This window comes from Notamacropus eugenii, chromosome 2, assembly GCF_028372415.1.
Source record: "Notamacropus eugenii isolate mMacEug1 chromosome 2, mMacEug1.pri_v2, whole genome shotgun sequence".
NCBI lineage: Eukaryota > Metazoa > Chordata > Mammalia > Diprotodontia > Macropodidae > Notamacropus > Notamacropus eugenii.
Window position 1 is genome coordinate 463,642,595 of NC_092873.1, and position 21,527 is coordinate 463,664,121.

Below are 21,527 nucleotides of genomic sequence, written 5' to 3' on the forward strand. Positions count from 1 at the left end.
ATCTCAGAAGACTGCAGAGGGCCATTTGAAAAATCCAGAAAGGTCTATGTTTTTCTCTCCTCTCAAATCTTCCCTTTCCACCCTATTCCCCTGTAGCTGTTCCTGAGCACCCTAAAGGAAGGAAAGCAAAGTAGGGTGTCTCACGGGTTAGTGGTGCTGAAGATGAACATTGAGCTATGGGGCACCATGGCTTTGCCTGTGCTTGAGCTCTTTTCCTTTTTGCGCTTTTTCTCAATTTCTTCTCCATCCTCTTTAATCTCTGCTTCCTTCAAGGGGCTGGCTTCTCCATCTGTCTTGTTGCTAACTGCAAGAGAAACAAATAGGGTCATTTGCAAATTATGTTACCTACCAAAATAGCACTAGAGCATCGGGCGGCTTCCCAGGCATTTGGGCAGAGGTAGGTGAGGGAAACACCATAATGGCTTATGGAAGCTCCATAAGCCACTGAACAAGAATAAAGCTAAGGCAAATGCTAGAAAGCTTATTCTTTCTCCCCATTAGTCTGTCACCTGTCATCCATAACCTTCTGTACCACATGGAAAATTGTAGGAAACAAGGAGCTAGCTAATCAAAATGGCCAAAAAGAGATTAATGCTATCAGAATGGGATAGGTGTCTGATCACCCAGAGTTATATTATAGACAATGCTATTATATTATATTATATGAATTATATTATATATCAATCATATCATATCCTATCAATTATATCATATCATATTATACCATACTATATTATATTATACTATACTATACTATAGTACTACTATACTATATATTATATTATAGCATATTATATTATAATCCTCCTAACCTGGAGGATTTGGAAGACTGAATAAGAGACTGCATGACTACGATAGGATTCTATGAAGCTGTGTTGCAGACAATGCTACAATGCTATATGAGAAGCTATTGGATCCTGCCAAATAAGGTATTAAGTCACAAGAAGTTATCCAAAAGGGATTTGTAATAATATGGTGTAATATGCCCTGATCTCCCCTCACTCCTAACCTCCTGCCCCCCATGGTATTAAGCATTAAGCTCTAATATCTTTAACCCCAACAGCATAGTAGAATCAGCACTGGATTAGGAACTGGGAAATCTGGGTTGGATTTCTAGACACGTGACTAACTAGATTTGTAATCTTAGGCAAGTTATATAATGTCATAGAACCCAGGTTTCCTCATTTATAAAATGAGAAGGTTGAACAAAATAATTTCTTAGGTCCATTCCAACTCTAAATTCCTATGATTCTAGAGTCATCAGAAAGGCCTTGCAATAGCACAGTCTCACTTATGTCCCAATCCGTAGCCTTGCACACTTTTCTGCCTCCATCCTTATCTACTCAGGATAGCATTTAAGTTAGATTAGGATTTAATATCCAAAATTTAAATTCTGAATCTAAATTCCATATTCCAAAATCTAAAAAGAATATTAAAAATCTTTCTCCTGGGAGATAAGATCAAGCATTCTTCTAACTTTTTAGCTGGATAGAAATAGAAGATGCTAGATCTGAAATCCTGTGGGATAATTATGACATTCATAAGTAAGGGGAGAGTTCACTTTTCAAAAATTCTTTGGAGGAGTCTATAGATTCATAAGATTATCCATTTAAAACAGAAAGGAACCTCTGAGGTCATCTAGTTCAAATTCCTAGTTTTACAGGTGAGGAAACTGAGACCTCTCAAGATGAAGTGACTTGCCCAAGATTATTCAAGTAACAATTATCAAAGATGGAATTTGGTTCAATGTCCTCTGATTCCAAAAACAAGTCACTTTGCACTATACCATGCATAAGAAGCTGAAATAACAGAAAGGACAATAGGAGACAGAAGGAAAAAAAGATGAGGAGAGTAAAGGAGAGATAGGAGCAGTGAAAAAAAGTTCTGGAGCAGAAAAGAAAAAAGTAATGAAGAAAATAAGGAAAGAAAAAAGACACTCTGGAAATTGTCTAGTAATTATGGGAATTTAGAGTACAGATTCTCTGGGTGGGAGTATTTTATTTCTGTATTTCCTTTTTCTGGGTTATAATGGTAATTAATATCTGTCTCCTAACCTGGGGAATTTGGAAGAGTGAATAAGAGATTGCATGACTATGTGAGGACTCTGGGAAGTTTCCAGGGATGGCTATTTAATCTAACTATAGAAATAGAGTTTCTATACTCTATATAATTTCTAAGGAAGGATCCTTAGAAACCACTTTCCTGCCACCTTTAATTTTATAGATAAAGAAGTTAAGGCACAAAGAGCTGTCCAAAGTCAGGCAGCAGCATTGGAATTTCCAGGTTTCCTGACCTCCATCCCAGTGCTGCTTCTACATTTGGTGAACATGATAGAGCAAACAAAAAGAATTGAACTGCTAGAAACCTAGGTTTGAGCACTGATGCAGCCTCTGACTACCTCTATGACCTTGGGGAAGTTACGTCATCTCTCTGCCTTTGGTTTTGATTAGTTTGAGTATGGAGTGAACTCCAGCATACATTGCTCCCATTCCCACACCCCCAGGATTTAAATGATCAGGAGAAAAGAGCAAACAGATCACAGAGAAAGGCCTGTAACAGTAAATAAATCAACAGGGTAGGAGAATGTCCTTACTGTGCACCACAGTGGAGTCCACCAAGGTGCCCACGTCAGGGATGGTGACGGCAACGCTAGTGCTCTCCGTGCCCTTCTCCATGTTGGCTGTCATGGAGGAAAGGTCAGGCTCACTGCGACTGATGGCCCGGCCCACATCCAGCTGCACGTCTTCCAGCAGAGCTTGCTCACTGGTACCCTCCTGCTCCTGCTCTGTCAGGCTGGTGTCCTTTCCTGTTTCTAGCTCTGGAGGAGAGAGGACCAGGGGGGTCCTTATATCATCAGCAGGTGTTGACAGCCCACAGCCTCCAGTAACCAAAAGGCTGTTTGCTCTGAGAAGAAAAGTGGGGGGAGAGTAAAAAATGAAAAGGAGGAAAAGGTGTGGTGATTTGGGGGTTAAAAAAAGGAATGAAAGCTCATTTCTAGACTGGGGACATTGGCAGAAGAATCACACACTCTCAAATTTGGCAGGGATCTCACTGGGCACCTAGTCTAACCCATGCCTGAACAGCAATCCCCTCCACAATATCACGGACGATTGGTCATTCACTAGCCTCAAGGAGCCCTTTGGTTGTTAGGACACTCTTCCTTATAGTAATACTCATTCTCTGTTACTTCCACTTACAACTCCTAATTCTAGTTTCTGAGTCAAGCCCAATAAAATTTAATTTGTCTTCCAAAAGACCATACTTCAAATATGTACCATCTACCATCACTTACCATCTAACACAAAGTTGCCCATAACAATCATTCTCTTCTCTGGGCTGGACATTTTCAGTTTGTCTAGTCAGTTCTTGTATACCATACATGGCCTCCTATCCTCTCAACATTCAGATCTCCCTCCTCAAGATATATTTCAGTTTGTTAATGTCCTTCTTAAAAGGTGGTGTTGGATGGAATCCTGAATGGAATCCAATAATCTAGATGTGGTCTGACCAGTTCAGAATCCAATGGGACCACTGCATGCATTCTCATGGGCATTCTGTGTCTCTTCCCTGTTATCTCTGGACATGATAAGGCCCCTAATGGAAATATGGACTCTCCACCTTCCATCCCTCTTTTTCACCATGGTACCAGCCCATTTCCTTTTTTGAGCTTAGGCAAGCATGTCTGGGTAATGATTTCTATCTGGATAGAATTTAGGACTGCAAAATCAAAGATTTAGAAGCAGTTTGGACTTCCTCTGTCCAACCCCCTTATTTAACAGATGAAGAAAGTGGGGTTTAACAAAATTAAGTGACTTGTAAAAGGTCACACAGATGGAAGGTGGAAGCACAAGGATCCACAATGATGAGATCACAGAGGCATTTGACTATTTACATCTCTCTTAATTTATTCTAAAATTACATGACATGTTTTTCAATCCCTTATCAATGGATTCATGAGACTTTGAGTCTGGAGTCAGGGAGGAGGAAGTAGAAGAAGCTGGCATTTGAGAAGAAAGCAAATATATATAGAAAAAAGGAAGAGAATTATAGACTGTGAGGGAAAACAACATTTCATAAGACAGATAAGAGCTAGAAGTTTTTGGCTAAATGATGATTCCTATTCCTTGGTTTTCCACACAGAATTACTTCAGCCACTCATGAGGTTGGGGCATTGGAATGACAAATGATTATTTCTTGGTTTTGTCCTTTGTACCACTTAGCAACGAGTTTCCCATCTCTGCTTTGGGGCCACCATAGGATATTTGAGTACTGCATTTGGACCCAAAAATCCCATGTTAAGTTCCAACATCACCACTATCATCACCGCCTTCCTAGCCATGTGTTTTTGGGCAAGTCCTTTAACTCTGAATCTCGTTTTCCTCATCTGTAAAATGAGAATAATATTTACAAGGAAGAAAAATCTGATGATTGTGGTACAGATAAAGTTACCAATAAAAATCTATTTTAAATCCTGCCCTCAACAACAACAGCAAAAATGATATTGGTATTACAAGGCTCTTCCCACAAAGGCAGCATGGGATTTGAAGTAAGAATTCTGAATTAGGGTTCTCTGCCTGGCTCTGATGCCATTTTACATTGGCACCTTGGACTTCCTCCCTGTGCAATTCTCCAATTATAATAAATATTATAATACTTTCTATAGCATTTTAGGGTTTGCAAATTGCTTTCCAAATATTATCTCATTTTATCCTCATAACCCTGAAGGGTAGAGGCTATTATTATCTCTGTTTCACGGATGAAGAAACTGAGGCAGCTGTTAAATGATTTGCCTGAGGTCATGTAGCTACCAAGTGTATAAAGTAGGATTTGAACTCAGGTCTTCCTGACTTTAACTCCAACCTAAGGCAGGATGTAGACTTTAAGTGAAATGTAGCATTTCCAGTCTTTCTTCTTCACAATTCTTTTTTCATTTGATTTCATTGAGGAATCAGGGAACTGAGTACTCAGCTCATAGCCTTATTTTCCAAACTTCAATATACATACTGTTGTTCCCTCAAACACTTTGACTTCTCAGTTAATCAAACTCTACCTCTCAATGTCTTCTCCTTCACTTTACCTCAACCACACACAGAAATGATCACACCCTTGGTCTTATTATCACACTAGGGATGTGTTCCATTTCCACTATAAAGAACCCTGACATTCCTCTCCCTCACCACAATCTTCTATCATTCCATCACTCCCAGGGCCTCACTCTTCCTAAGCTTATTTTGCTTCCTCACAGTGACCACTAATCTTTCCAGCCACAGTGTTATACCAGGCTGTCACCCCTGCTCTGAATTCACTTTGTTCCCTTCCAAATCTTGACTTGAGTTAACCATTTCAGTTTTATATTGTCCTTGACTCTCACATTTCTTTTCCCACTGTCCTTGTCACTCATATCTTAACAAATTCCAAGCAGGAGTTACGCCCACCACGACCCTCCTCCTATGCAGGGGCTTTGGCATCTTACAGAAGGAAGTTACACAACCTTGTAAGCAGGGTCCACTACAAATCTGTGTTATCTAACCTCAACTGACATGCATTTCTTCATGGCAGTCTTTCTACTATTCCCTAAGTGACTATCACACTACCCACAGAGGATGTTCAAGCAATTCCCTTCTCTCCTCAAGCCTCCCACACCTCCCTTTCCTTTCTCAGCAGATGACCTCACCTAACACTTTACTGAGAAAACAGAAGATATTTGTCATAATCTCCCTTTTCTCCCTTACTCAGCATCTCAAAACTACCTCACGTCATCTCCCATCCTATTCTGTCTTACTCCAGTTGCAAATAAAAAGGTAACATTTCTCACTAATAAGGCCATTCTCTCTACATCTGTCTTTTATCTCACTCTTTTCCACATCCTCCAGCAGACTGCTTCTTTACACATCTTCCACTCTAATTTTCAATCTTTCCCTATCTACTTGAATGTTGCTTTTAAACATTGTCATGGTTCCCATGTCCTTAAAAAACTACCTTGCCCCTAATAAACTCTAAAGCTATTGTCCATCCTATATCTCTTCTTCCTTTCATAGACAAACTCTTAGGAAAATCTGCCTCTACTTCTGCTCATTTCTCATACCCTTGCGATCTAGCTTATGACCTTTGCAATCAACTGAAATCCTTCTCTTCAAAATTACTGATATTCTTTTAATGGCTAAATATCACTTTTTCTCTTTCTTCATCCCTCTTGACCTTTCTACAGCTAACACTGGCTACTCCTTCCACCCTCAAGCTACTCTTTCTCCATTTTCTTTGTTTCTCATCCCTTTCTCCAACCCTAAATGCAGGCATACCACAAGGCTCTGTCTTGAGCCATCTTCTCTTTTTCTGTATTCTCAGTGAGTTCACCAGTTATTATGGGGCCCTTTCGTTTGCTTGACTTTGTATGTATTATGTTTATTTATATGTGTACATGTTGTTTCCTCCAATACGATAGAAGGCCCTTGAAGACCTGGATGTTTTTGTTTTGAGTTTTGTTGTGTTTGGGGGTTTTTGTCTTTGAATTTCCAGCTTCTAGAACATCCAAACAAATTTATTGATTGATTCACTGATCATATCTGCATGTGGGGTAAACTTGGAGTGTGTATGCTAGAGGCAGAGCCAGAGGCAGATATTCATATCTTTTTACATTCATACTATGAGGGATAGCAAACACTGGGAAACAGGACTAAGAAAGTATGGCAGTTATTTTCAAAATGTTTTCCTTTCTATTATTTCATTTTATTGCCATAACAACTTGGTGAGGTAGGAAGGAAAAATATATTTTATCCTCATTTTGTGAGTGGGGAATTTGAATCACAGACAAGTATAATGACTGCCCAATGTCACATATTAAGCCAGGAATAGAGAAAAGATGAAAGCAAGGCCATCTTGTACAGTCAATGCCACCCCCGTTCAAAGCATGATTTCATCTTACCTCTTTAACCCTTTGCTTCTCTCTTCTTCATGAAAAGAGATCTCCTTCCCCTCCTGACTCCCCTTAGAGTTCCTGTTCTTCTCTCCTTCAGTTGTTGTTCCTTCTTCCAGGCCTCTCTCCTGGCTCCCAGACCTGCTTTCAGCACTTGTGGCATGTTCCTTCATCTCGGTCCGGACTCGGCGGTGTCGGCTACGGCGCTGACTCTGTCGGTGCCGAGTTCGCTCCTCAAAGCCCACCACTGCCTCTCCAGCTCCTGATTCCTGCTCTGCTGGGTCACAGTTTCCATGACATGACTTAGAGGGCCATGGCTGTTCCCTCTTGGGTCTAGACACAGGACTCTTCTGGTCTTCTGATTGTTGCATCCCGTCCCCCTTATGAAAGTCCCCGTGGTTTCCATGTTCCTCCTCAAACTTCTCTAGTCCCAGACCTTCTAAAGGCTTGGACCTCCTATAGAGACTAGGATGCGCATTGAGAGGATTGAGAGGGCTAAGGGGATTGAGGGGATTGAGAGGATTCATGGGAGGGGGCTCATCCTTGTTGATGCCTTCCTGGCTGGACATCTGCATGTGTCTCCTCAGCTGACTGGTACGCTGTTCCCACACAGACATGTGGTGACGTCTCCTCCTCTCCCTCCTGATAAAGAGGAATAAGTCAAAGGGATGAATTAGAGTTTAAAGGGCATAAGCCAAGGCAGACAGCAAGCATGGGGCCCTGAGGCATCCCTCAAGGGGCAGGTACAGGGTGGGGTGCATGGTGACGGACAAATGTGAGAGAGCCCAGGACCTGTAAACGTGAAGCACATTAAGACACAAGCCCATGGAGCCATAAAAAAAAAGAAAACAAAACTGCGTGTGCATGTGAATAAATGTGGAATGCTTCGAAACTCATGTGCCAGGGATACTTTTGTCAGCATGATGTCTTTGCATTCACAAAGGAGGAAGATTGGGAAGCTCTGGTAGGGAAGTACAGGAGAACCACCAACTCCAGGGTCGAGGTCCATATTCCTCTGGAAATGGGAATCCATCCTGTCTGCCATACATCATCTACCTTGACTTGTCTCATTGTCATTTCCCTTCTCTCTTTCCTTTCATCCACTTGAATATTTTACCCTCATGTATCTCAGTCTTACCCCAATCTAATCCTCAGTTCTGGCCAATACCATCTCTTCTTCCCATCTGCCCTGGCCCTTAACTGGGGTGCTGCTTCACAATTATTAATGCCACCAGATGTGGTATGCCACCAGGCAATAAAGACTGAAAAGTACAATGTTAAGCACAAGTAGGGTCAGAATTGGAGTGTAGTGGGTGTCATAACATTATATGTAGTTATAGCATGCATCCCTCTCCTCCCAAATGAGCAGACCTGGCTAGCAGTGCCACCCAAGGCCAAAGGAGAGTCACCTGAACCTTTGGGTGCTAGTCTGGTATGATCCATCAATGCCTCCTGCTGTCAAATGAACTACAACTGGGCATTTCAACACAGGGGCCTTCTACAGACATTTACGTGGTCAAAAGAGCCCACATACACGAATAGGTACAGAAGTGCACATGAGAATAGGCTCCCACATGGCCATGTCCACCTGGACCCACATGCACAGAAATAGCATATGGGCCCACTCATACAAACTATGACGATCAAACACACTCACACACATCTATACTCACACCTACATATGTAGCACACACAAATGCATATTCTAAGGAGGCAGACCCACCTACACGTATGTACCAACATATGCTCACTCATAAGCCAAAGGAATGGAGAACAACATATGAGCCTATATGCCTTAAATGCACACAGACATACCCACACGCTGAAAGGTATGCAGTGATGCATACATAAACACCTGTACACAGATCACATCCCCATTGAGATGCACACACCCGCTGTACCATTTTGTCCACAGCAAGGACAAAGATGACATTGTTCCTGTAACCACACATGACCACGCACAACACACAAACATGTACACACATACAGGTGGCTGCTGCGTGGCTCCCACATCGACATGTGGTGTCTCCTCCTTCTGTCTCTTCTGGGAAAGAAAAATGGACAGATTCAGTTCACCCCAGCTTTAAAATCCCCACACAGACCAACATATTTCCAAAGAGGGAGGCAGGCCTCTCCTCATGTACACACATATTTTATATGCTTGCTTTGGGCCCTTAGTAGTCACCCAATTCACCCAACTCCCCAATTCTTCAAAGGGTAAACTTTGGATCCTAGAACTATCTGCAAATACATGGCTCCTGTCTTAATAATATACATGCACAGGCAAAACGCTTATAACATTCTATACCATATATGAACTCAGATGCTAAAACAACATGCCATACTGGCAGTGTTATCTTCACCCAAATGTATATACATGGAAACTTATTTTGGATACCTTATAAACTTCTTAAATATATTCACAATCATATCCGGTGTAACAAGGCACATTCACACACCTATGCACCCGTAGACATGTCATTCCCAAATCATACCCTTTTGCAATCTCTCAAAGCACTCAAGTGAACACTTTAGGTATAGCCATGCACATGTCATATGAATACTGGAGGAAAAGAGGTAATTACAAATGAACCCCAAATGGCTCATCAGCTTGACAGGCTAATGGAGCCAATGGCATGGGATTCATTTCCTTCTAGATTGAGTAACCTTTCAAAGAGTCAGACATGGTTGCATAGCCACCCCCTACCCTGGTCAACATAACCCATTATATCACAAAAGGCAAAAATAGTAATTCAGAGAGCATATCCTACTGATGGGTTAGTAGCATCATATTCCTTACAAGAAGGACAGTACATCATCCTTTTCAAAGAGAAGAGTATGGGCCATTGAAGTAAAGGTATTGTAGGCAAGTACTAGGCTCCAAAATGTGATATTTCACATATTGGGAGGTTTGTGGATGCTGTTCCCTTCCTGGGAGCCCTGTCACCCAACAGTGAAGAATGTTCTGAGAAAATGCCATGCTTCATTTCCTTCCCCCCCTCAAGAATGCAAAAAAAAAAAAAGCAAAACAAAAGTCTGGAGTTGGAGATGATATGGTTTGAAGAAATACGAGGAAAGGATTTTGGAAAAACCCTGGGAGTATGAAGTATAAATTTCTACAGAACTGAGAACTCAAATTCTAATGTATCTATAAATAAACATGCACTTATAATCTGTACACTAATTAATATGAACATGTTGTTATATTCAGATGATTGAGTACCTCCCCTGCAGGTGAACAAGGCAGTAACAATGTACGACTAGAGAAAAAAGATGTAATACATGTCACATAGAAACAAAAGCAGAACTTTAGTCAGCCAGCATGCATATCCACTAAGAAAAGCACTAGTCCATCCATCTATTTGCAAATTTTCAGAAATCCTAATGCCCAGGCACACAAAGATATGTGTGTAAGAATATAGAAACATGGAAGCAGATTCACACTCACTCAGAGAGAATGACCAGGCAAGGAGCACATAAAACCTTAGAGTCAAATACAAACACATGGATACTTCACATACTCCTCCACGTACAAATTCATATCTATTCTCACTCACATTCACATCGAGTCCTCACATTCTTTTTGCATTGTACTGTCAAAATGCATTCACATATTCTCCACACCTTTAACGTGGTAATTCCATTAAGGCATAACCCTCATATAAACCACAAAATAACCCTATGAAGAAGGCAGGAGAGTTGTTATCATCTCCATTTTACACATGAGAGAACCGAGGCACAGAGAGTTTACAGAATTTGTCACAGAGAAAGTGAATGGCAGAGCTGAGATACTATCACAAGTTGTCTGAAGGCAGAGCCAACACTCTTTCCCCTGTATCACATGACTCTATGATCCTATAATCCCAAAAGAACATAGAAAGTAGATGCAAAATCAAGAGAAGCCAAATTTCTTGAATAATCCAAAGTTTCTTCAACTGCTCTGTTCCTATATGGACATTAAGGTACACACCAACCCAGTAAGGGGCATGCCTAAAGAGCTGATAGATATATTTTGCTTTAATTTACATAAGGAACAGCCATTGATACACATGGAACTTACAATTACAGTCAAAGGTCTAGGACAGGAATGGAAAATCTAGAGCCTCAAGGTCACATGTGGCCCTATAGGTCCTCAAGTACAGCCCTTTGACTGAATTCAAATTTCACAGAATAAATCCTTTTAGTAAGGATTGCTCTGCATCTTCTAAAAATCTTCATCCTTATCATCAATTTCCTAATACACACTGTCCAGCTCATGTTTGTTTGTCATCTTCCCTCTGTGGTTTTAATGCTGACCACCAAACGGTAGTGCCATGAAGTCATTCTTTTCTGGCAGCTTTGTCCAACTACATTCTTCACACTCAGGCCTCCTTAGATCAAGATTGGGAAAAGTTCTTTTGCAAGACATAAAAAGAAGACTCCAGAAGGTACAACTGGAGTGATAGGAAAGTCTTCTTCCTTCCTCTTTAATCTATGGAACCAATGCATGATCTGCCTTCAGAGCTGGGAGTCTCAAGACAGAGAAATAACCCCACATTCTTCTAACAAACTAAATCCCAAATAATTAGTCTGGCTGCTATTCCCTAGCTCAATGTTTCTCATTTCGATGGGAGGATGGACAGGTAAATGGGATAAAGACATGATGGTGATGCTGACTTGGGACTAGGCCCTTAGGATCATGGGTCTGAATGGCTGAAGTAAAAAAATCCTAATTTTGGAAGAGTCCCAGTTCTTGTCTCCTAGACTCCAGGGCTTATCATATACACACACACACACACACGTACGCACGCATGCATGCATGCACACACACATATATGTTTGAGGTCCCTTCTCAACACAATCTCTGTTCTGGTGCTCCAAGACATTTATCCAGAAAGTCCAGGGAGAGTCTTCTCCCTCAAACAATGAGCTATTTTGGTCCCCTCTCCTGACAAAAACATCTCTGAAGGCCCCTCATCTCACTCAGAAGCATGAAAGGTATGGAGGAGCCTGAGACTCCAAAGACAACAGTGGAATAAGAACATTTTGAATTAGAGAGTGTGTCCATATGTATACCCTTATCACCCCTGTTGAGCAGAAGCTATCAATACTGCTTCTGCCCTGTCCAGCACCAGCTCACAGGTGTTGCTAACGCTGTAATTCAGTTATAAGGCCTCTGTGATTTCCCTCCCACCACTCATAAGCTTCAGATACCTCCTCAGGGCAGGGCAGAATGGTGCAGTGCTTGACAAAAGCTCCTGCCAACCCCCTTTGGCCACATATCATCTTTCCGTTGTTCTTCACATACTTCTTGGCATCAGAAGCAAAATGTATGGTACAGCTGAGGATGTGGAAGGAATTGAAATTCTGCAATCAGTTAAAGACTCTCCCTTTCTCTACTACCTTTCCCTCCCATTTTGGAGACTCAGACCTATTCTGGTCTCAAGTGGATGGTCTCTAAATCTAAACTGAAGCCCTGACACCCCGAGTCAGATTCTCTAGAGTCAGGGAGGGATGGTCACCTGTCAATGAGGCATGGATAGTCAACTTACTCAATAGAAGGCATGTTAGGTGCAGACATTGGGCTGACTTCCTTGGCTTTCTGTAGGGCATGCTTCTGATTGAAGGCCTCCTCTTCCTCCTGCTCGTCCTACACAGAAAACAAAGTTGTCTTTTGCCATGAAATACAAAGGAGATCATTTCTTTCCTGGAGAACTGCTTCTTTGGATCTTGTCAGCTTCTAGAAGATGCTTTGTTGACCAATGGAATTATGCAAGTAACAGAAAAAGGAGAGAAACTGGACCAACCTCTAGAATTATGGGATCATAGCCTAAAAGAAAAGTCCTCAAAGATCATCTAGGCCGACCTTTTCATTTTGCATATAAGGAAAGTAAGTCATAAAAATGTTAAGGGACTTGCCAAGGTCCCTGATCAATGGTGGAATCAGAGTTTAAAGAACAGACCTTGAACTCCAAGACTACCATTCCTTCTATCATAAGCTTCAAAGTTTGGATTTGCTCCAAAATGCTATTTAAGAACTAGAGGGAGTGAAGTATGCATCTCACATTGGAACAAGTGAAAAGCCACATGTGGCTATTCAGATAGCAAACGTCAGAGGAGAACATGGAAGATTGTTTGGTCCAATCCTTTTGTTTTATTTATTTTTATTTAAAATATTTTATTTTTGAACTTTGTTTTCAAAAGTTTATCACTTTTCAACAAACTATACCAATAGTACTATTGCTTACACATATATATATATAATATGCACGCACACACACACATATATACGTAAGCAATAGTACTATATATAATATACGTATATATATACATATATACAAGCAAAGCCTTAACAGAGAAGAAGGAAGTACGTTTAATATTTGTTATCTGAAATCAACACTGATCACTATATTTGGCCTGAATTCTGATATTCTTCAGTGTTGTCTTCATTTGCATTACTGTAAACACCGTATACAGAGCTGTCTTGAGTATATCTACTTTGTTCTTAGCCAATTCATATACGGTTTCTCATATTTCTCTGAATTACTTATATTAATAATTCCTTATCATGCAATATCATGTCATGATGTTTACAAATTCCATTTTGTTCAGCCATTCTCCAATTAATGGACAGCATTGTGTTTCTGGCTTTTTGCTACCACAGAAAGTAATTCTATTAATATTTTGGTATACATGGACCTTTCTTACTTTTTTATTTCTTTGACCTCCTTGGGGAAAATAATATGCCCACCAGCTATATCAGTGAGTCAAAGTCTATGAATAATTTAGTAACTCTTCACACACAATTCTAAACAGCTTTCCAGAATGTTTAGGTTGAACCAATTCACAGTTTTACCGGTGTATTAGTATAACTGTCTTCCTGTAGTCTTTCCAACATTTACCATTTCTGTCCTTGGCGATCTTTGCCAATTTTATGGGTATGATATGATACCTCACCTCTCTTATGATTAGTGATTTGGGACATTTTTTCCCTGTGGTTGCTGACAATTTATGTTTCCTAATATCAAACTTGTTTCTTCCCCTTGATCACATCTATTAGAGAATAGCTCTTTCTCTTCTGTATTTGTGTTATGTACTTTTTAGTCTTCTACATTTGTGTTAATTCTCTATGGATTCTAAATATCAGACTTGTATCAGAGATGCTTGATGCTAATATTTTGTTTTAACTCATTGCTTCTCTTATTCTAGCTGAAGTGGTTTTGGATAATTTAAATTTCATAGAAATCAAATTGTTTATTTTGTCTTTTAAAGTCTCTATCTACTCTCTGGCTGTATATGTTATTCCTAATCATAAGTGTAAGAGATATAACTTTTTATTATTTTCTGTTTGCTTTTTTTATAACTGTGACCTTTATATTTGTCTCATTTATACACTTGGATATTAATATGATATATGGTAAAAACTGCTGACTTGAACCAATTTTCTGTCAAATTGCTTTTCCATTTTCACAGGGGTTATTATCAAACAGGGAATAATTCCTCACATAATTTGTATTTTTCTGTTTATCAAACACTCAACCACTATTTTCATTCTGCTTCTAGGTCTTGTTTGTCTTGACAGTTAATTCCATTGATCTATTTTTTTCCTCTATGTATTAACCAGTATCAGATAGTTTTCATAATTACTGATTTATGATAAAAATTGAGATCAGGTAAGAAATATTTCATTCCCTTTTTCATTATTTTATTTGAAATTTTTTCTTTTGTTCCTCCAAATTAACTATTATTATTATGTGTAATGCTCTAAAATAATTCCTTGGCAGTTTGATTGGTATGGAACTAAATGTGCTGACTAACTCAGATGGCAATATGTTGGTATTAACAAGATTAGCAAAGACCTTTCCAACTATTTAGGTCTTTCTATATTACTGTAAGATATTTTATGTTGGTGTCTATAGAAGTTCTGTTTGTGTTGTCAGGTTAACTCCCATGTGCTTTAGGTATTTTGTTGTTGTTTTGAAAGGACTTTGTCTTTTTATTATCATTTCTTCCTGGTTTTTGTTTAAAAAAACATGAAGAGACACTAATGATATTTCAGGACTCATTTTGTATCTTATTACTTTACTAAAGCTATTAATCAACTTGATCAGCTTGTTCAGTAATTATTTAGAGCATCTTTCTCCTTTAAATGAAGACAAAGATTTCATTGGTTTAGGAAGTTTAAGGTCAGTAATTTTCTCTGCCAAGGCAGACCAACATCTCCTCTGCAAGAGAATAGCCTGGAGGCACTAAGAGATCAGAGGAAAAGCTCAGGGTCTCACAGCCAGTGTTTGGAAGAACTAGGATGTCAACCCAGATCTGACTGACTGTAAGGACAGTTCTCCTTCCACTATACCATATATTTTGCCTTTAAACCAAATAATTTCATTTTTTTGGTAATGCTGATGTTTATTTCCTTAATTTCTCTCTCTTTTTGATACTATATCAAGAGAACAGAGAAAGGGGGAAGTATGTTTTATATCAATGGCTAATGAGGAAGACTCCAGTATTTCTGAACTGAAAAATAATCCTAGTTTGGGTTTTCGATGTATACTTTTTTATCGTATTAAAGAAGGGTCTTTTATGCCTATTCTTGTCAAGTTTTTTTTTTTTTAAGTAAAAAGAGTGGTATATTTTGTAAATTTCTTTTTTATTTCCTCTCTTCATTGTGATTTTACTTCATTCTTTATTTTATAAATTGTTATTTTTTGATAAATTAAGCTAATGCTTTATTATTTTATTAGTCTTTTTTTAAAAACCTCTCTGTATACATGTCACGATACAGTGAAAAGAACACTGGATTTGGGTATGGACAAATCACTTTACTTCTCTGGGCCTCGGTTTCTTCTTTTGCAAAATGAAAGACTTGGACTTCATGAGTGCTTATATATTTTCCTACTCAAAATGTGTAATACAGTAACAAGTTTTAAATATTTATTGCATATAGTAAGTTGTTGAGGTTTTAAAAATCCATTCTATCATCTTCCATTTTATTGTCAAGTTAGGCCAGTCACATTCAGTTGTAAACTGTTAAATTTTTTTTCCTCTACTACATTCTTCAATTTCTCTTTTAAAAACCAGCACTAGGTTCCCACTATCAGCTTGGTTTTCAATAATCTGGTTCCATTCTCCTCCAAAAGACCTTCCTCCTGTTCATCTCATTAACTTATTCAAGTCCAAATGTCTTAAACTTAATTTTAATTTCATTTTTTCCTCTTCCCTTTTTCAAGAACTTTTTCCTTTGGATCCTAAAAAAGAGCTCAGAATAGAATTCCTAATGTCTCCCCACATCATCATCCAATTTCTTAGTTTGAATAATACTCACGTGTATCGCCTGTTTCCAATAAATGTTTATATAATAATAATAATAACAATAAATATTCATTTCCCCTTCCAGTACATTCTAAAATCAGATCTCTCATTCAGGAGCTTTGTGCCCAAATAATCTCTCTTTGATCTATCTCTAACCTTAATTCAAGTCTGATTTCTTTCTCTTATCTTCAACTTAACTGTTAAGGTAGTTACAGATCTCCCCCACAACTACCTTCCCTAACTTTGTTTTGGAGTCCCTCTAAGAAGCCAACTTTTCATAAATATTATTCATAAGGGTCTCAATGTAACAAGGCAGAATTTATCAATCAATCAATAAGCACTTGCCAAATTCTTACGTGTTAGTGTCTGTGCCAGGCATGGAAATATAAGTACAAAGATGAGAGTATTCCTCTCTTCAAGGAGCAATGGAAAACCACATACATACACGAGTTGGAGCTCCATGTCCACATTAAGTCCACACACAAGAACTTTGACTCATCACCTCATCACCCTGGGGTTAACTATATCATCCCTCTAGACTTATGGACCCTAGCCCATTGCACTTGTCTTTGGGCCCAGGTTCCTTCTTTGGCCTAGATTTCTTCCCTTCAGTTGTGGGACATGTTTTTCAAGAGATCTCTTTCCTGGTTGAAGTAGAGCAACCCCTGAAATATCTACTCTTTCTTGACGAAGTCTACTGTAAGGGCTTCAACACATCTTCTTAAAATGCTTTCTGAAGCTTCCACTATATTCCTTTTCCACGGGAAGAATTTGGTTCCTGCTACTACTACCACATCTGTATTTCACCTCTCAGTGCTCTCTCCTTGCTTTCCCCATGTTCTTCAGGCTAGGCAGGAGATGGGAAGGACCAAAGCTCCCTCTCATTTCTTGCCCAGATCAGACAGGGGTACCTGTCTGAATCCCTGGACAAGATTTCTTTCTCTCTTCTAATTTGAAAGATATTTCTTGGCTTTTGTACCCACTCAAAAATATTATTTCACAAAGAGAGAATGCGAATTTTATGCCGAGAAATATTAATTTACTCATGTGTCTGTATGATGTTTAATTTTGAGCCCAAATCAATATTTTTATGTTCCTTCTGATGCTGGTGTTGGTGCAAAGCTTTGATAAAGTGTCTCATACTATTCTTGTGGGGAAAATGGAGTGATATAGATTAGATGATAATGCCATTAGATTAATTCAAAACTTATTTGATGGTAAGACTCAAATAACGGTTCTGAGGAATTCAATGTCAGTGTGGCAAAAGGTCTCCAGTGGAGTATCTCAGGAATCTGTTCATGACCTTGTGCTATTCAACATTTTAATCCATAACATAAATAAAAGCCTAAATAACTTACTCATCAAATTTGTATACAGTACAAAGGTAAGTGGGACAGCTAGCACAGCGGGCTACAAATTCAGAATCCAAAAGGATTTTGACAGGTTAGAGGTTGGAGAAAATGTAATAGGGTCAAAATCAAATTCAATAGTGATAAATATAAAGTTTTACACTTGGATAAAAAACAACTGCAGTAGCACAAGATGGTGGAGATACAGTCAAACAACAAAAATGATCTGGAGGTTTTAATTGCCTGCAAGTTTAATATAAGCAAGTAGTGTTATACAAAGGCCAAAAAAAAAGCTAATGTGTTCTTGCCTTACGAGGTACTGCCTTCAGGAATGTGGAGGTGATAGTCTTAGTGTGCTGCCATTGTTAGACTTCATTTGAGGTGTTGTGTTAAGTTCTGCATACCATAATTTAAGAGCAACATTGATAAGCTAGAAAGTGCCCAGAAGAAAATCAAAGGGACATAAGTTCAAGTCATGTGAGGATCAACTGAAAGAAGTGGACAAATGTGGTCTAAGCTATTTGACTGCTGAAATTTATTTCAGCTCTTCAAGTTTTGATTCTATGAATGGGGTACTGGGTGCTGCCCTGGTGAAAGAAAGCAAGGAAATCAAAATGAGTTGAAAGCCCATGTTGTAGTAGAAAATACATGAAGGCAGATATGAAACTGGGATGACCATAGGGAGTGAACTGGCATGGAAATATGACTGGAAACCAGAAACTGGAGCAGTTGGTAAGATTATTGAACCTAGTCCATAGTACCTGTCTTCCATCAGTTTCCTCAGAACACTGACCAAGAAAAAACCCAGCTCCACTTCACCCATCTTACGATTTCATTTCCCATTTCCCTTCTGACTGGTGGTAGGAAAGTTGGATAGGAGAATAAAAGGTTCAACCTTTTAGCTCTCATAGCCGGAAAATGGAAATCTTTTCCTTTAAAAACTAATTCATATTCCAATATTTTGGGAAATTGTTGGCAAAAGTAAAGCTATTTACTATGATTTATGTCTAACTCCATAAGAATGTGGTTTAGGACTGACAGAGGGGAAGCTAACCCAAAAAAGAGAAGAGTTTTTTTTTTCTTAGCTAAGGCTGATGTGAGTGAGCCAATTTGAGAGAATTTTTGCAATATTAATAATCTACAACATTTCTATACCCTATACTTCTTTGATCCATGAGAGGTATATTTAATAAAGAAAAAATGCTCATAGCAGTAAGAAGCAGAAGTTGGTGTGTCTGTTCAGACAACCACCTTGTATGTTGCACCTTGACAATACCTACCTGACTACCACAGGGTCACAAGGTTGGGATTGTTGGCACAGTTGGCACTTTGGGACAGTAGGGTCCCTGAAAACATAGTCCTTACCTTTGTCAGCTCCTGAGCATTGGCCAAATTGTCCACAGCGATGGCCAAAAACACATTCAGTAGGGTGTCTGGGAGATGTTAAGGATAAATAACTTATTTTTAAAAATACAGGAAAACTTGATGAGGTTGCTGTGAGACATCCTTATTCTTTCCAAATTAGTAAGGCAGCAGGATTACCAAGAGGAGACCAATATCAGACTTTGACTGGAGATCAGATAATCCCTGGCTCCAAATAGCTATCCCTTCAAATCTCAGAACACAGCAATCAGAGGGAATGGGGGGGTTGTCAAACCTTTCTTCTCTGGCAAAAGAATGTCATTTCCATCCCTATTTCTCTAGGCTAATCATTGCAAAAGACATAACAACAACCTGAAGATCATTCCATCCAAATAATTCAAGAGACACTGAGATTACTATGGCCTTAGCACAAGTCCAGAATGGGAATGCAACCACAGAAAATGAGTAGATAAATGAAGATGTTTACCTTAAGGAAAGGTAATAAGTAACACCACCCTAAATATATGTTGATAGCGTAATATGGACTACTATGTATACATAGATATACTACCAGTAAAGGATATTCAACAGCTTCTTCAATAACTAATACACCTCATTGCTGATCAACTTTTACCACTAGTTAGTGATAACCTATACATTTTTTTAATTTTTTGTCAGCCATGATCTTCCACATTAAAACACAGACACAGACACATACACACAGACACACAGACACACACACAAAACCAAACTATCATAACTATCATGGAAAGGGTTATTATATAACCCAATTGGGTTATATAATTATATATAATTATATAATTCTTAAGTCCTATTTTTTTTCCAACTGTTCTCTATGCTTATGAGTTTAATAAAACTTTTGATGTTGGTACAGTAAAGAAAGCACATTATTTTATCCACAAAAGAGGTTACTTTTTCTCCCATTTTTCTTACAGGAAGAAAGGTAGAGGAACACCAAATGACTTAAAATGACAGTACTATGTCCTAACTCACAAATGTCAATATTCAGAGCCTATATATAAGTCTGTAAACTACAGATAATGGGTTTGAAGGTGGATTTGAAGATCAATTGCTTATCAACTGTTAGTACAGAGTAATGCTTTCCTTTGGTCATGACAGTATGATTTTTTCCTAGTTGTTTGTAAAAATTAAGAGCAGTAGAGACTCCAGTGAAATGCACCCCACCATGAATACTGAAGATGAAGATTATGAAATTCAAGGACTTATTCTCTTAATATTTGGTCATACAGTTTAAAAACAAACACAACATTCACCACTTTTGTCATTTGGAAACAGAAATTGTTATGTATGTTTGCTATTGATCGAAACTAACAGTAATAACTCACACTTCTATAATGTGTCTAAGTTTTCCAAATGCTTTCTTCAAAGGCACCTTGAAAGATAAGTAATGTAAGTAGTATTAACACCATTTTACAGATAAGAACTAGAAGTTCAGCATGGGTAATGAGTAGTTGGTCAACTAAATCTCTGAATATCAATAGGCAATATCTGTAAAGTGCTTAGCATAGTAGGTGCTATATAAAAATATTCCATTCCTTTTTGAATAGACTCCTCTTCTATTTGCCTCAGCACTTAGCCCAATTCTGGGACTAGAGAAGATTGAAATAAATACTGATTAATTTGGCTTGAATATATAGTTGGAAACTTCATATCATATATCAAATCATATCATATCGTATCACTTCTACCAGCCCTTATTCATCACAATATAAGCAAGTCAAAAAACATCATTAAAACCCAGAAAAAAGGATACAGTTTCCAAACAAAGTGAGCACGATGAAGTAGATGGCAGACCACATACCGGAACTAACTCCACCCTGGGAACGGATCCCATTGTACATCACTTCATTCCAGTCCTCACCTGTCAAGATCTGCACAAAGCCAAGAATAGCAGGGTTAAATGCATAGGCTGGCTGAAGGGAAAATTCTAATTTAAAAACTTAGAAACATTTTAATATCTGATCTCCCTTCATTTAGTCTCCTTCTAAGGCAGAGGTTCTCAACAGGGAGTCCATGGACCCATGGATTGGTTTCAGGGAGTATGTGAACTTGAAGAGGGAAAAGAATTACATCTTTATTTTCATGAGTTTCTAATGGAAGTTTAGTATTTCTTTCAATTACGAACATAGACAACACAGCACAATAGTATTAGCAATACCCATGACTTTGTCAATAAAATAAATATACCTTTTAATATCACATTATAGTTGCAGATATCTCAAAACATTATTGATGCTTGTTATTATTTATAGCTTACTGTAGTTATCAGACTTGCAACTAGATATGTTATCATATCATAAATTTGGTTCTTTAATACTTTGATAACTATATTTCAATGTGACGCATCTGGTTCTATGTTCCAGATTGTCCTGCTAATCGTGATTTTCTGATGAAGAGATGGTTACAACTAGGTAAAACTGAGCAAAAATATGGCCTACTTTGCCTTCATAAAACAATCATTCTGGGAGGAGAAGACCCTCAGAGTTTCCAGCCAGAAGAGAAATAATTGCTCAGGGATTTTGACCTAGGAAGACGTTGTATGTTTTATTAATGTAATTGTTTATCTGAGC

At 38.6% G+C, this 21,527-nt stretch overlaps 1 protein-coding gene across 8 annotated transcripts in view; it reads right to left on the reverse strand.

Annotated features, from left to right (window-relative positions):
• Nucleotides 1-21,527, reverse strand: part of CACNA1E (calcium voltage-gated channel subunit alpha1 E) — a 412,651-nt gene that overhangs the window by 102,749 nt on the left and 288,375 nt on the right. For 7 of the 8 annotated variants that reach the window (XM_072648472.1, XM_072648471.1, XM_072648470.1 and 4 more), the window contains 7 exons: nucleotides 20,711-20,828; nucleotides 18,919-18,986; nucleotides 12,445-12,542; nucleotides 8,901-8,957; nucleotides 6,923-7,555; nucleotides 2,594-2,904; nucleotides 145-304 (listed from right to left, as the gene is read on the reverse strand). In XM_072648472.1, coding sequence (XP_072504573.1) covers nucleotides 145-304; nucleotides 2,594-2,904; nucleotides 6,923-7,555; nucleotides 8,901-8,957; nucleotides 12,445-12,542; nucleotides 18,919-18,986; nucleotides 20,711-20,828 — 1,445 coding nt within the window. The remainder of the gene's footprint in view (nucleotides 1-144; nucleotides 305-2,593; nucleotides 2,905-6,922; nucleotides 7,556-8,900; nucleotides 8,958-12,444; nucleotides 12,543-18,918; nucleotides 18,987-20,710; nucleotides 20,829-21,527) is intronic. The other variant, XM_072648473.1, reaches the window with a different exon arrangement.